Source organism: Leopardus geoffroyi, chromosome C3, assembly GCF_018350155.1.
Source record: "Leopardus geoffroyi isolate Oge1 chromosome C3, O.geoffroyi_Oge1_pat1.0, whole genome shotgun sequence".
Classification (NCBI taxonomy): Eukaryota; Metazoa; Chordata; class Mammalia; order Carnivora; family Felidae; genus Leopardus; species Leopardus geoffroyi.
Genome location: NC_059338.1, coordinates 53,906,569 through 53,920,607, shown reverse-complemented (window position 1 = coordinate 53,920,607; position 14,039 = coordinate 53,906,569). Strand labels below are relative to the sequence as shown.

Below are 14,039 nucleotides of genomic sequence, written 5' to 3'. Positions count from 1 at the left end.
CTGAGAGGGAGAGAGAGAGAATCCCAAGCAAGCTCTGTGCTGACAGACCACGAGGGGCTCAATCCCACGAACCGTGAGATCATGACTTGAGCCAAAACCAACTGAGCCACCAGGTGCTCCAGTATTACTGGATTTTAAAGGTCATCTTTCTCAGTAATAGACAGTAGTTGGAGACAACGTCTGCTATGAGGAAACCAGTAAATGACGTTATTTAAAACTGATGTCATTGGGACGCCTGGGTGGCTCAGTCGGTTGAGTGACCGACTTCGGCTCAGGTCATGATCTCACAGTTTGTGAGTTCGAGCCCCGCATCGGGCTCTGTGCTGACAGCTCGGAGCCTGGAGCCTGCTTCCGATTCTCTGTCTCCCTCTCTCTCTGCCCCTCCCCTGCTCATGCTCTGTCTCTCTCTCAAAAATAAATAAACATGAAAAAAATTTAAAACTGATGTCATCTTATTTCATATAATCCCAATGTTATAGGATTACATGGTATGAATGCATACATTAATATATGTATGTGTGTTTATATGTATTTTTTAAAGGCTGAGGACATATACCAAAATGTATCCATAGTCTAATTTATAACATAGGTTTATTGGTGATTTTTTTTCTTTGACTTTTCAGAATTTTTCCAAAATTCTACAATAAACATGCATTACTCTTATAATTAGGTGACATTTTTACAAAATTACAAATGCTATTATATTCAATAATATTCTAAGTGTTCTGAAGGGGGGAAAAATCATGGACCATGTAATAAAGAAAGTAATTTTTATCAGCACGAACCCCAGTAGTCATATGGAACTCAATGTTTTTCTGACTCAATGGAAAAAAACTACCACAGAGAACTGACGCTGTGGACAAGTGGCTCTCTCAATCTTTGTCTCTCTCTTCCTCTCTCTGGTTTAGAAAAAGTGAAGGTCCCCCTAAAAGGAGAATCAAAGGGAAATTTTTTTTCCCTAAAAGCACCAGGATTCAAGACTGGATGTATTTCTAACTAAAATATATTTGGATGATGACAGAGGGCCTTTATAATCTAGACCAATGACTATACAAAGAGACACTGGAGAGCATCAGCACAGGCAAGAAGGAGATGCATTGTTTGTAGAGAGTTTTAAAACAATGAAACTTTAAGTGTTGTCTGCTCTTTATTATCTTCATTCCCCAGAAATTGTGAATAACATCACTTGATATAATATTGCTCATGCTTAGATTAAGCCCCTCTCTTGGTACACCTCTGGCTTTTATAAAACCTACCATGTTTCATGAATTATACACTAACTCTTAAAGTGCCTTTTCTGTCCTAAATTCAAACTTTCTTCCATGGGCTGATATATGAATATTTCCAACGGCACTACCTGTGAACCAACAATGTTCCAGAAGCATTGTGCCTTTTGTGAGGCAATGTCTGTGCCATTTATTTTGTTTTTTGTTTTGTTTTGTTTTGTTTCATGGAAAAGAATGAATATTTTTATACAAGTCCAGGTTTCATGAACTGAACACAACAGAGACAAAAATGGAAATTACTGTATGTGCTCAAAGAGGTGACACTGTAACCTCAATCAGAGGCTCCCTGGGCTTTAGCCAGTTGACTGAGTGTTCATTAGCAAAGGGGGAAAAAAAAAAACAAAATTAGATAACATAACAGAAATGTAACATTGGAGAGTGTGTGCATTAGAATTTTATCTGTGTTTAGCAATGGAATTTCTGGCAATGGAACTTCTCGTGATAACATGTCTACCACTGAAATAATTAAACATAAGAGTAAAGGACCACCCAAAGTGGTTTTTTAATCCCTGAAACAGAGGAAAGTGCAATGGAGGAGGGAGAATATCGGTTTCCTGGCGCTACTGAAAAAGAGTTCCACAAACTATCTTAAACAACAGGAATTTATTGCCTCACAAGTTCCCGAGGCCACAGGTCCAACATCAAGCCTCCCTCAGCAGTGGTTTCTCCTGAGACTGAAAGGGACAATCTAGTCCAGGCCTCCCAAGCACTGACCAGAAGCACCTCCCTCTTTCAGAAGGAAAGTGGAAGGGAACCAACGTTTGTTAGCTGCCCGAACTTGAGTTCAGTGGTGAGCTAGTAAATGTTTAAAAGCAGCTCTCTGGAGGTTAAACGAGTTTTTAAAAGTCCCTGATGGACAGTGTCTGTCAATTTCCATGGTGTAAATACTCGCAATATGACCAATTTCAACATGATGTCACCTGAACAGAGCTGTGAAAGAGATGTGTACAGTCAGCTCTCACAAGCGGCTAAGAGCTGTCTCCAGCCTATCGGCATGAGCAAGTCATTGGACATACATTATCTTGTTAGTGCCAAGAGTACCCCTATAGGCTAGGTGTTTCTATATCACTTTTATAGATAAGAAAACTAAAGCTTAGAGAGGTTAAGTAATATTCCAAGGTCAGCAAGCTAATAAATTGTGGAGATGGGGGTTGAATTCAAGTCTGCCTAACTCCAAAACGCTTCAAGGACTAGTATCAGTGTATTCAACCAACATGTGTCAAATTACTTTCAGGCATATAGGAAGCACTGGGGTTGGCTGGGAGAACACAAAAAAGAGAATAAATAAAAAGATGAAAAAGAGCCTCCACATCAAGGAACTCATGATCTGGTGGAAGAAATGGAAATACTAATTTAAAAAATTTTTTTCTCCAGATATTTAAGGCATCCATAAAAGTTTCACAGGGAGAAGAAAAAAAAAAAAAAAAAAAGAAAATTAGGAATCTGAAGGAAATGACCATTCAGTGAACGCCTTCTGTACTTTTACTGGTTCAGGGCAGTAAGCAAGTCCCAGGTGGCAATCTACCTAGAGCGGAAGCAGAGCTTTTAGGTAACTGGAGATGACAAGAGTAATTAAGCTTTTGATGCTTCAGGTCTTTCATGGGTGTAAGTTGCCCCACTATGTGGGGTGAGAGCAGAAGCAGGATTTGACTGTTTCGATGCAGTTGCTATGGCTCTTGGGGACTGGTTAGCTCAATCAGGCTAGTAAAAATCCTTAATTGCCAATCCCACTGGACTAAACTAGCAAATTATTGCAGGTCTACCAGTTAGGCACTTTGACTCCTACGATTATTCTACTTTCCTGCTTCTTTTCCAGATACAGGTATACCTACCTGATTTCTCCCTCTACTCTCCTGCCTCCTAGCCTCTGGTGAGGGCCACCATTCCTACAGGCCCCTCATTGTGAAGCCCATGGAATGAAAGGCAGCTGAGCTGCAAAGACCTCAGGAGCATCTCTCCTGGTTCTCTCATTTTAGAGATGGGTTGCTAAGGGTCAGAGCAGGAATCAGCACTGAGCTGATTCCAGGGGACTGCCAATGACTAAATGTAAGGTCAAAAGGTGGAGTTCAAAAAGAACAAGAGAGGGGAGGGGTGCCTGGGTGGCTCAGGCAATTAAGTGTCCAACTCTTGATTTTGGCCCAGTCATGATCTCGTGGTTGGTGGATTTGAGCCCTTAGCTGGGCTCTGCGCTGACAGTGCAGAGCCTGCTTGGGATTCTCTCTCTCTCTGCACCTCCCTTGCTTACTCTCTCTCTCAAAATAAATAAACATTTTTTAATTAAAAAAAAAGAGCAAGAGAGTAATTACATAGAGAAATAATGCAAAGGGAAGGGACGTGAGGTTGAAATTAAGGAGATGTTAAGAGAGAGTAGGAAAGAGCTAGAAGTAGCAGAAGAATAACATGACAAGATGCACAGAGGGGCTGCGACAAGGGGGAAGCAGTTAGGAAGAAGCAAACGATTCAAGATCAACGAAGAAGAAAAGTACATAAAATTCACTTTGAGGGCAGCATTTTTTTGTATTCGTTTCTGCCTTACCAACGTAGAAAGTCAGGTACACCATTGAAATGCAAAGAATGACACTAGTTAGTGTATTGCTAAAGAGGTCAGTCAATATAAACTGAATGATTCTTGCACACGAATATCCACATATTATGCTTCCAAAGATGCCCAAGCAGAGGCCCGTGATTACATGTAAGTCTAGAAAAAGAAAATAAGAAAGAACAGAAGTTGAACTGTAGCTTTCGTTTCTTTCATTGATGGCAGATAGGTCTATGTGCTTTGGTTTGCTTTTGAGATTTTGAATGGGGACCTTGTCCTTCAGCAAGTGGGAGTTTCAGGAAAGCCTGGTAAAACAGACTTTCTGGGGACATTTCCCTAATGGTCTGTAGCTTGAGGTTTGCTTATCCAGGAAGAGCAGACTCAAATGTCCTCAGAAGCCAGGCAAGTGAAAAGCCTGTAACAAACTAGAAAGTGAATCTCTGACCAAAAAAACATCCAAATTCAAACTGTTTACACACTATATTAGGGCCAAGCAAATCGTGTCCAGGGTCCCCACCAATCTGAAGTCCATTTGTGACCCCCAGCCCAAGGGCATTTGGGAAATGGAGAAGAGAAATTTTCTGTAGTCACCAAAACTGGGGGCAACAATGGCAGTCAGCGAGCGGGTGTCAGACAATGCCAAGGTCAGTCCTAAATAACAAAGATTGTCCCACCCCAAATGCCTATAGCTCCCCATTGAGAAGCACTGCACACCCCTCTTTATCACCAATATTTCTTTCTCCTTTAGGACCTCTCTCCTCCTAAAACTATCACATTCTGCCTTCACCCTCAGGCTCAAATCCAGGATCAAGTCCATTTTTTTTTTCTTTTTTTAAGTAGGCTCCACACCAACGTTGGGGCTTGAATTCATGACCCTGAGATCAAGAGTCAGATGCTCTACCCACTAAGGCACCCAGGTGCCCCTAATCAATTCTTAACATCCACTCACTGAGATCCAGATTGATCCAGGAAAGCAGTTACTTTGAGCCAGATGATGTGTGTGTGGTGGGGAGAGAAACTAAATCATTTTTTTACCATTCTTTCCCCCATACCGTCCAAGAAAACATATATATGGTAATTATTTTCTTGTTATCTGATATATGCTATTTTAACTGGTCCAAAAGTAAAATATAGAGAATGCAGTAAAGTTAAGACATCTTGAATGTATTTTAACTTTGGTGTGAATTGAAATGCATCATAGAAGAATGATTTTAGAAAATATGCAGAGGAGGGGCACCTGGGTGGCTCAGTCAGTTAAGCGTCCAACTCTTGATTTCAGCTCAGGTCATGACCTCACTGTCTGTGAGATCAAGGTCCACGTTGGGCTCTGTGCTGACAATGTGGAAACTGCCTGGGATTCTCTCTCTGCCCCTCTGTCTCATGCACACTTACTCTCTCTTTCTCAAAATAAATAAATAAACAATTTTTAATAATGCACTCACATCTTAGAAAATGTTCACAGGAAAATAAATGCTCTTACCTCTAAGTATGGAAATGTGGAGTAAGTTGTTCCGAAAAAGTCCAAAAAGTATGGATGTGAAGCCACAAATTATCATTGATTCTCCTCTTATGATATGAGTATACATTTTGGAAATGCCTGGAAAAGGAAATATAAAATGTAATTTAATTTGGTACATGAAAATGATGCTCTTGCACAGGAAACACAAAAATAAAAGAGAAGGAATATGCTGACAAAAAGAAAACAGCCATGACTGGGATGGGTCTGTAAGGCAACCACCATTTTTAATTTCTCCATGTGCTTTTTTTTATATCTCCAACGACAAGGGAACATGACAATAGCATTCTCTGAAGTGTCCATGGCCTCAAACCATGCTTGAGTTTTAGAATGAGACAAAGTACTTCTCAGCGTGACACAATATTTAGCTTGAATAAACAGAAGTCATTCGACTCCACAAAAATCACATTTTAGAAATAAGTACAAAGGATGACCCAGCGATTCTACTTCTAGACATATGCTCAAGAGAATTGAAAACCTCTGTCCACACAATTTTACATGAATGTTCATAGCAGCATTATTTGTAATAGTCAAATTATTCAGCCACAGAAAAGAAGGAAGTACTGATTGATACATGTTACAGCATGGATGAACCTTGAAAACATTATAAAAAGGGAAAGAAGACAAACACAAGAAACACATATTGTATGGTTTGACTTGTATGAAATGTCCAGAATAGGCAAATCTATAGACAGAAAGTAGATTAGTGGTTGGTTGCCAGGGGCTTGGAATAGGGGAATTAGATGTGACTGCTAATGGCCAGGAGATTTCTTTGATGGTGATAAAACTGCTCCAGGGGTGTCTGGGTACCTCAGTCAGTTAGGTGTCTGACTCTGGATTTCACCTCACAGTCATGAGATCACACCCAGTGTGGAGCCTGCTTAAGACCATCTCTCTCTCTCTCTCTCTCTCTCCCTCGGCCCCTCTCCCCTGCTCGTGTGCTCTCTCTCTCAAAAAAAAAAAAGTTCTAAAATTAGATGGTGATGATGGTTGTATAACTCTGTAAATATATTATAGATCACTGAAGTGTACACTTTAGAAGGATAAATTTTATGGTACATGGATTATATTTCAAAAAAGCTGTTTTTAAAAAATTTTAATTCAGTACAAAATCTTATTGGCACTTAGCATCCACAAGTAGTTAAGTTTAATGGAAAATATAATCAAATTAATTGCTTAGTGATACACAACTTATGAGTAGGGTGATAGTGACTGGTACTCGCCCAACCAGTATCCATCCTCTGTTCTTGGTAACAAAACTGGTTTTATCCAGGGTGGCACTGTGTTCAGCAAAATGACCATTTCCCCTCACATCCTGGGCTTCAAAGAGTAGCCACTGAGATATAAGTGGAAGTTACCAAGTTGGACTCTGGGGAAATTTCTTGGAGGGAGAAGTGACTTGGTTGAAAGAAGCATCTCTCTGTCCCTTGCCCTTTTCCTCTTCTCCTTGCCTGAAATGTGGGTGTGGGGGCGCCTGGGTGGCGCAGTCGGTTAAGCGTCCGACTTCAGCCAGGTCACGATCTCGCAGTCCGTGAGTTCGAGCCCCGCGTCGGGCTCTGGGCTGATGGCTCAGAGCCTGGAGCCTGTTTCCGATTCTGTGTCTCCCTCTCTCTCTGCCCCTCCCCCGTTCATGCTCTGTCTCTCTCTGTCCCAAAAATAAATAAACTTTAAAAAAAAAAAAAAAAAAAAAGAAATGTGGGTGTGATGACTGGAACTTTAGCAGCCAACTTGTGATCCTGAGAGTAGAAGCCACACACAAAGAATGGAGGAGCAGAGAAATAAAACCCAAGGTAGATTGCTATCATTGTTGCTTTAAATATTATACTTTAAATAGATTTAAAAATAAGAAAAAAAAGTCAGGGGCACCTGGGTGGCTCAGTCAGTTAAGCGGCCGACTTGGCTCAGGTCATGATCTACAGGTTCATGAGTTTGAGCCCCACACCAGGCTCTGTGCTGACAGCTCAGAGCCCGGAGCCTGCTTCGGATTCTGTCTCTCTCTCTCTCTCTCTCTCTCTCTGTCCCTCCCCCACTCATGCTCTGTCTCTCTCTGTCTCTCAAATAAATGAATAAACATTAGAAAAAAATTTTCTAATAAAAATAAAAATATGAAAAAAATATTTTCCCATATGTTTACCAATTACAGGGCTTTTCATTCCTTTATGTAGATCCAAATTTCTATTTGGTACCAGTTTCATTCTTCCTGACTTCCTTTATTATCTTTTAATAGTGAGGATCTGCTAATGATAAATTCTTTTAGTTTCAGTATGTTTAAGAAGGTGTTTTACCTTTGCTTTTCAAATATATTTCCACTGAGGATTCTAAGTTTTTATTTTAGTACTTTAAAAACGTTGTTCCACCATCTTCTCATTTGCGTTGTTTCTGAAAAGAAGTCATTATTATTTTTGTTCCTCTGTATATAATGTGTCTCCCCTTCTGTCTGCCTTTAAGATATTTTTAGGAACTTGATTTTTATATGTCATAGTGTAGTTTTATGTCTCTTGGGTTCATGTAGGTTGAGCTTCTTGATTCAGAATTTTTCATCCATTATTTCTTCAAGTATTTTTTTGTTTCTCCCACTCTCTCTCCTCTTTTTTGGGGACTTGTATATCAAACCACTTGAAGTTGTCCCACGGTTCACTAATGTTCTTTTCACTTATTTTCTCCATGTGCTTTGTTTTGGATAGTTTCTATTGCTGCCCCTTCAAGTTCACTAATACTTTCTTTTACAGTGTCTAATCTACTTCCATCCAGTGGAATTTTTGCCTTAGGTATTGTGTTTTTCATCTCTAGAAGTTTGATTTAGGTCTTTTTTTATATCTACCAGTGGTATGCTGATAAACCACCTCTCCAAAATTAAAACAAAAACAAAAACACCTGATTTGTAGCATTTGCCAATTCCATGTATAAATACTTCCATCATAGCCAATTTTAAGTTAGTGATGGTTTAACAACTGGCTTGCAAAATTTGTGGTTATTTAACAATGGGCTCTCACAAGATGACAGGAGTAAGTTTTACCCCCGCCTTAAACCTTCCTCTAATTTTTTGAATCTACAGAATAGAGTTACAATAACTGCTTTAATGTTTGTATCTAGTAATTCTACCATCTGCCTCATTACTGCATCTGTTTCTACTTATTATTTTGTACTTTTTATGACTCATATTTTCCTGCTCCTTTGCATGCCTGCTAATTTTTTATTACACATGACAGAAGTGTATATTTTACCTTACTAGGTGCTGTATATTTTTGTATTCCTATAAATATTTTTTGTTCTAGAGCAGTTATTACTTGGAAATAGCTTAACCTTTTATAACTTGCTTTTAGGCTTTGCTACAGAGTACCAGAGCAGCCTTTAGTTTAAAGGAAAATTTCCCTGCTACTAAGGCCTCTACTTGATGTCCCATGAATTATGAAGTTTTTCCACTCTGGCTGTGACAAACATGAAAGGGGTTGTTCCCTCTGCTCCTTCAAGAGTTTTCCTTCCCCATATCCACAGGAATATATAAACAGAGAGACCCAGTGTCCCTGATGAGTTTGTGGAGCTGGCATAATCCCCAAATTTAAGAACATATGACACACAATAGTACATTATGCATCCTAATATAATTAAAAATTGATAAAGAAAGGATTGCAAAACTACATATTTTCTAAAAGCATCTGTTTAATATAATCCCATTGCATCAAATTCAAAATGATCACGGTGACACTTTTTTAAAAATCCAAACAGAACTGGATCTGATTAAAATTCTAATTTTTTTCTTTTGGTGTTTTTGAAACACATAATAATTAAATATATATAGCTGGGGTATTATTATTATTATTTTATTATTATTATTATTTCTAGAACACTATATGTAGTTTGAAAGAAAGAAAATCTCTGCTTTCCAGTGTTTGATCTGAGGATATGAAACATCAGAATATTCAGATTCTATCCATCTTTCCCAAAGTCTCCTGAATGATAGGATATACAGGATTATACAGAATTTCTAATTACTCAGTGTCTGCCTGTGGATCAGGCTGTTTATTTCTGTTCTTCTTGCTTCATTATTGTAGCCAATAAAGAAAGCAAATGGCAAGATAAGTTATAATCCTCTCGTTGTTGGGGAACGAAGATATGACTGGCAGTTGACCTGCTGACTTGGAGGTGATTAGAGGCTCCTCAGCCCCTCCTCAGCAAGTGGAATGATTGGGTGATTAGAGGCTCCTCAGCCCCTCCTCAGCAAGTGGAATGTGAGCTCCACTTGCCTTTCCTGCTCCCAGAGGCTGATCCAAGGACACGGCCTTGAGATAGTGATGGGTGTTCAGAACCCCCGCACAGCGTACATGACTGGACTCTGTTGAGGCCAATACATACGTTTTAAGATGTGGAGTGCAGGAGCAGGGATGCTTTCATCTTGTTGCTACCCAAGACAAGCCTTGTATGTAAGTTTCTTCTGCTTATAAAAACCTACCAACCTGCCTCTTTCTTCAGTCTCTCCCTCCCCTCTGCATATGGGGGTCAGTTTCAAACTGCATCTGGGAAGCTCCCAAGAGGGTTGCTAACCAATATTCAGTTTACTACTTGTTGCTAGCTTTGACTGTGACAGAAGCCACAAAAAAATGCTGGCAAAACAGATTTAGAGATTATTAGCACATTTGATTTAGCTGTTCATGAATTCCTTTTACCCTTCCCTCAAATTCAGGCACCCAACCTGGAACAAGTAAAATGCAAGGTCTGAAGTATGAAGCATTGAATTTGCCTTGTAGTTGTGTTTAATGGCAAAATACCACAAGAATTACTCCCTCATAATGTAGAACTTATACTCACTAATTCACTGAAAAATGTGAAAAAGGAAAGAATAAAACAAAAGCCACCTAACAGCTTCACAGCTCAGATACAACTTTAATGTTGAAGTCTTTTGTAAGCGTATAAACTTTTTACTCAATTGAGATCATACCAAAACTTTGTTTTATTCCTTTACAAGGTCCTATTTCAGATTTGCTTTTTGGGTTTTTAAAAAATATTTCATGTTTTTATTTAAATTTTAGTTAACATATAGTGTATATTAGTTTCAGGAGTAGAATTTAGCAATTCATCACTTATATATAACACCCAGCGTTCATCCCAACAAATGCCCTCCTTAATACCCATCCCCAATTTGGCTCTTCCCCCCACCCACCTCCGCTCCAGCAACCCTCAGTTTGTTCTCTACGGTTAAGAGTCTCTTATGGGTTGCCTCCCTCTATGTTCTTTCCCCTATGTTCATCCATTTTGTTTCTTAAATTCCACATGAGTAAAATCACATGGTATTTGTCTTTCTCTGACTGACTTATTTCACTTAGCATAATACAGTCTAGCTCCATCCACATTGTTGCAAATGGAAAGATTCTTTCTGGTGGCTGAGTAATGTTCCATGATATCTATATCTTACATCTTTACCTAGTTGATGGACATTTGGGTTCTTTGCATAATTTGGCTATTGTTGATAATGCTGCTATAAACACAGGGTGCATGTGCCCTTTCAAATCAGTATTTTTATATCCTTTGGATAAATACCAAGTAATGGAATTGCTGCATTGTAGGGTGGTTCTATTTTTAACTTTTTGAGAAAACTCCATACTGTTTTCCAGAGTGGCTGCACCAATTTGCATTCCCACTAACAGGACAAAAATGTTCCCCTTTCTCTGCATCCTTTACAATATCTTTTGTGTCCTGTGTTGTAAATTTCCAGATTTGTTTCAAAGTAAAAATTGTTTGAGCCCAATGCATTCTTTTCAAACAGGTAATGAACAGACAAGTTCCTTTTCACTTGCATGTGAATATCCACTACTTTTTCCAGCAGGTCAGGCCACCCAGACTGTGCAGGATTTACGGTACCCAAGGGTATCACATCAAAAGAAGCACTATTTGCATTGTAGGAACTAGTTTTGTATATTACGATAATTTTAGGCATATGGCAGAAAATATTTTTCCTTAAAAAATTACTATGACAATTAGAAGTAAACTGTTTTGAAGAAAGAACCATTTATCTAATTCACATATATTGCCTATATGGTGACTCTGCCAAAACCATAAATAAGCAAGAGTGATATTTATTCCCCCCCCCCCAAAAAAAAATGAGTCAAATTTGTCTTATTAGGAAAAATTGTTATTGGATCCAAAACCCATGCACCACCTTGAGCATTAATGACATAAAGAAAATATTAACTAAGAGCCAAATACCCCCACTAGTTTTTCTTTTTAAAAAATAGAAGACTTTCGGGGCACTTGGGTAGCCCAGTAGATTAAGCATTTGACTCTTGATTTTGGCTCAGATCATGATCTCAAAGTTGTGAGATCGAACCCTGTGTCAGGCTACACACACAGCGTGGAGCCTGCTTGGTATTCTCTCTCTCCTTCTCTCTTCCTACCCCATTTGTGCGTGTGTGTGCTCTCTCTCGCAAAAAATAAAAATAAAAATAAATTTTAAAAATTAAAAAAAAAAGAAATAGAAGACTTTCTATTATACTTCTTTTTTTGGAAAAAAATTGAATATAGAAACTGCAGTAAATAATTAAAGTTTATAGTTTGTTATAGGCACTTATAGTCAAGAGTTTCAGAAAAGGGAGCAGGGAAAAAATGAGGTGAATAAAACAATTGGGAAATACAAATGGCCGAAAGAGAAAGATAAGTAAAGGAAAAATAGAAAAAAAAGATTGTACTTAGAAAATAGAGAAACGGAGCGCCTGGGTGGCTCAGTCGGTTAAGTGTCCAGCTTCGGCTCAGGTCATGATCTCAAGGTTCATGAGTTCAAGTCCAGCGTCGGGCTCTGTGCTGACAGCTTGGAGCCTGGAGCCTACTTTGAATTCTGTGTCCCCCTCTCTCTCTGGCCCTCCACTGCTCATGCTCTGTCTCTCTCTCCCTCTCAAGAAAATAGAGAGAAAAGAGGACAGGATCAGACTCTTCGAGAAATAGGACAATTTAGGGTATTCCCACCTTAAAAATCGATGTTCTCCCAATAGCAGGTGTAAATGGGTGTAATGGGAATATCACTTATCGGATTGGTTGGAGGTTTCCAGTTCCAATCATAAGGCAATATATTTCCATTAAATATAACCAATACCTTAAAAGTGGTTAGGAAAATATTTCTTCATCAAAAACTGAAACCAGAGCACCTAACCATTTCATGTTTTTTACCGCTGTGTTAATAAAACATGACAACAGGGGGATATTTCCAAGTGAAATCATCTTTTACCAAATAAGAGGGGAAGTACTGAAGGTCCCCAAACCCTCTTGGGAATAAGCTATTACTTTCTTTTTTAAGTTTATTTATTTTGAGAGAGAGAGAGAGAGAGAGCATACAAGCAGGAGAGGGTCAGGCTCCACACTGTCCATGCAGAACCCGATGCTCGGGCTCCATCTCACGATTCTCACGTCCTGAGCCAAAACGAAGAGTCAGATAGTTAACCAACTGAGCCACCCAGGTGCCCCAGGACTAAGCTATTATTGAACATGTTTGCCAAACTATGATCTTACTCATAGTAAGATCTTTTAAATAAACTACACACCCTTCCACTACCTGCTTACCGTTAGCTGGTCCAAAAGGGAGGCAGTTCTAACAACAGACAGTAAGGCCTCAGAAGAGTTTCACTGGGGGTATGGCAGAGTTTCTACCTTGAGGGTTAGAATTCAGTGGAATGGAATAAGAATGCTAATTTTTATCACCTTCTAGAAAGGTTACTTTTCGTCTTGAAAAAAATCCTTTGAGATTACAATTGGTGTATTTATCCCAGATCTTGGATTGCCTTATTTGCATTGCATCTTTCAAGTCCATCAATGCCCCATCGCCAAGAAAAATAGCATAAATATCTACTTGCCAGATGCACAATTTGTGCAAAAAACAAAAACAAAACAAGATCCAAAGAAAAATAATTTATCCTCGTATCTTCAATGTAAATTGACAATAAATTTCATATTTAAAGATTTTTTTTTAGGGGCGCCTGGGTGGCGCAGTTGGTTAAGCGTCCGACTTCAGCCAGGTCACGATCTCACGGTCCCTGAGTTCGAGCCCGGCGTCGGGCTCTGGACTGATGGCTCAGAGCCTGAAGCCTGTTTCCGATTCTGTGTCTCCCTCTCTCTCTGCCCCTCCCCCGTTCATGCTCTGTCTCTCTCTGTCCCCAAAATAAATAAACGTTGGAAAAATAAAAATAAATAAAGATTTTTTTAAATGTAAGAGAGAGAAATAAATCTGACATACCAATAGTTTTCAGTGAATTCACAGAAAAAATAGGATCTGTAATGCCAAGGGTCATGCTAAAGAGTAGGCAAGATTGCAAATCCCATGACTCTTCATTGAATTTCAGAACGACATATCCAATTACGATGAATGCCACAACAAAGCTTATTAATCCTGTTAGGAAGACCTGTGAAACCAATTCATAACACAGTATTAGATTTAACATTTAAAGATGGCATGACTACATTTACTTAGGTAAGAATCAGACCTTGGTTATGCATTTTGTAGTTACTCTAAAAAATAACTTTGAAAGGTATTCAGGGTTACCTGCCTCAAAGAAACCATCCCTTCCAAACAAAAGAGATTCTATCTTACTGTTACAAGAACAATTCACTAATCTTTCTCGTTGTCATTCTGGCTTAATAGTTCCCAACATCAAAATGTTCTTAAAATGGAATGCAAATGTTTCCTGCTTCTGTGTGAAACATTTCCTGGTTTCCTTAG

General features: G+C 39.0%; 1 protein-coding gene across 3 annotated transcripts in view; it reads right to left on the bottom strand.

Annotated features, from left to right (window-relative positions):
• SLC9C2 (solute carrier family 9 member C2 (putative)) overlaps positions 1-14,039 on the bottom strand; it is a 93,190-nt gene that overhangs the window by 63,155 nt on the left and 15,996 nt on the right. For all 3 annotated transcript variants that reach the window (XM_045452886.1, XM_045452885.1, XM_045452887.1), the window contains 3 exons: positions 13,557-13,722; positions 5,306-5,422; positions 3,823-3,984 (listed from right to left, as the gene is read on the bottom strand). In XM_045452886.1, coding sequence (XP_045308842.1) covers positions 3,823-3,984; positions 5,306-5,422; positions 13,557-13,722 — 445 coding nt within the window. The remainder of the gene's footprint in view (positions 1-3,822; positions 3,985-5,305; positions 5,423-13,556; positions 13,723-14,039) is intronic.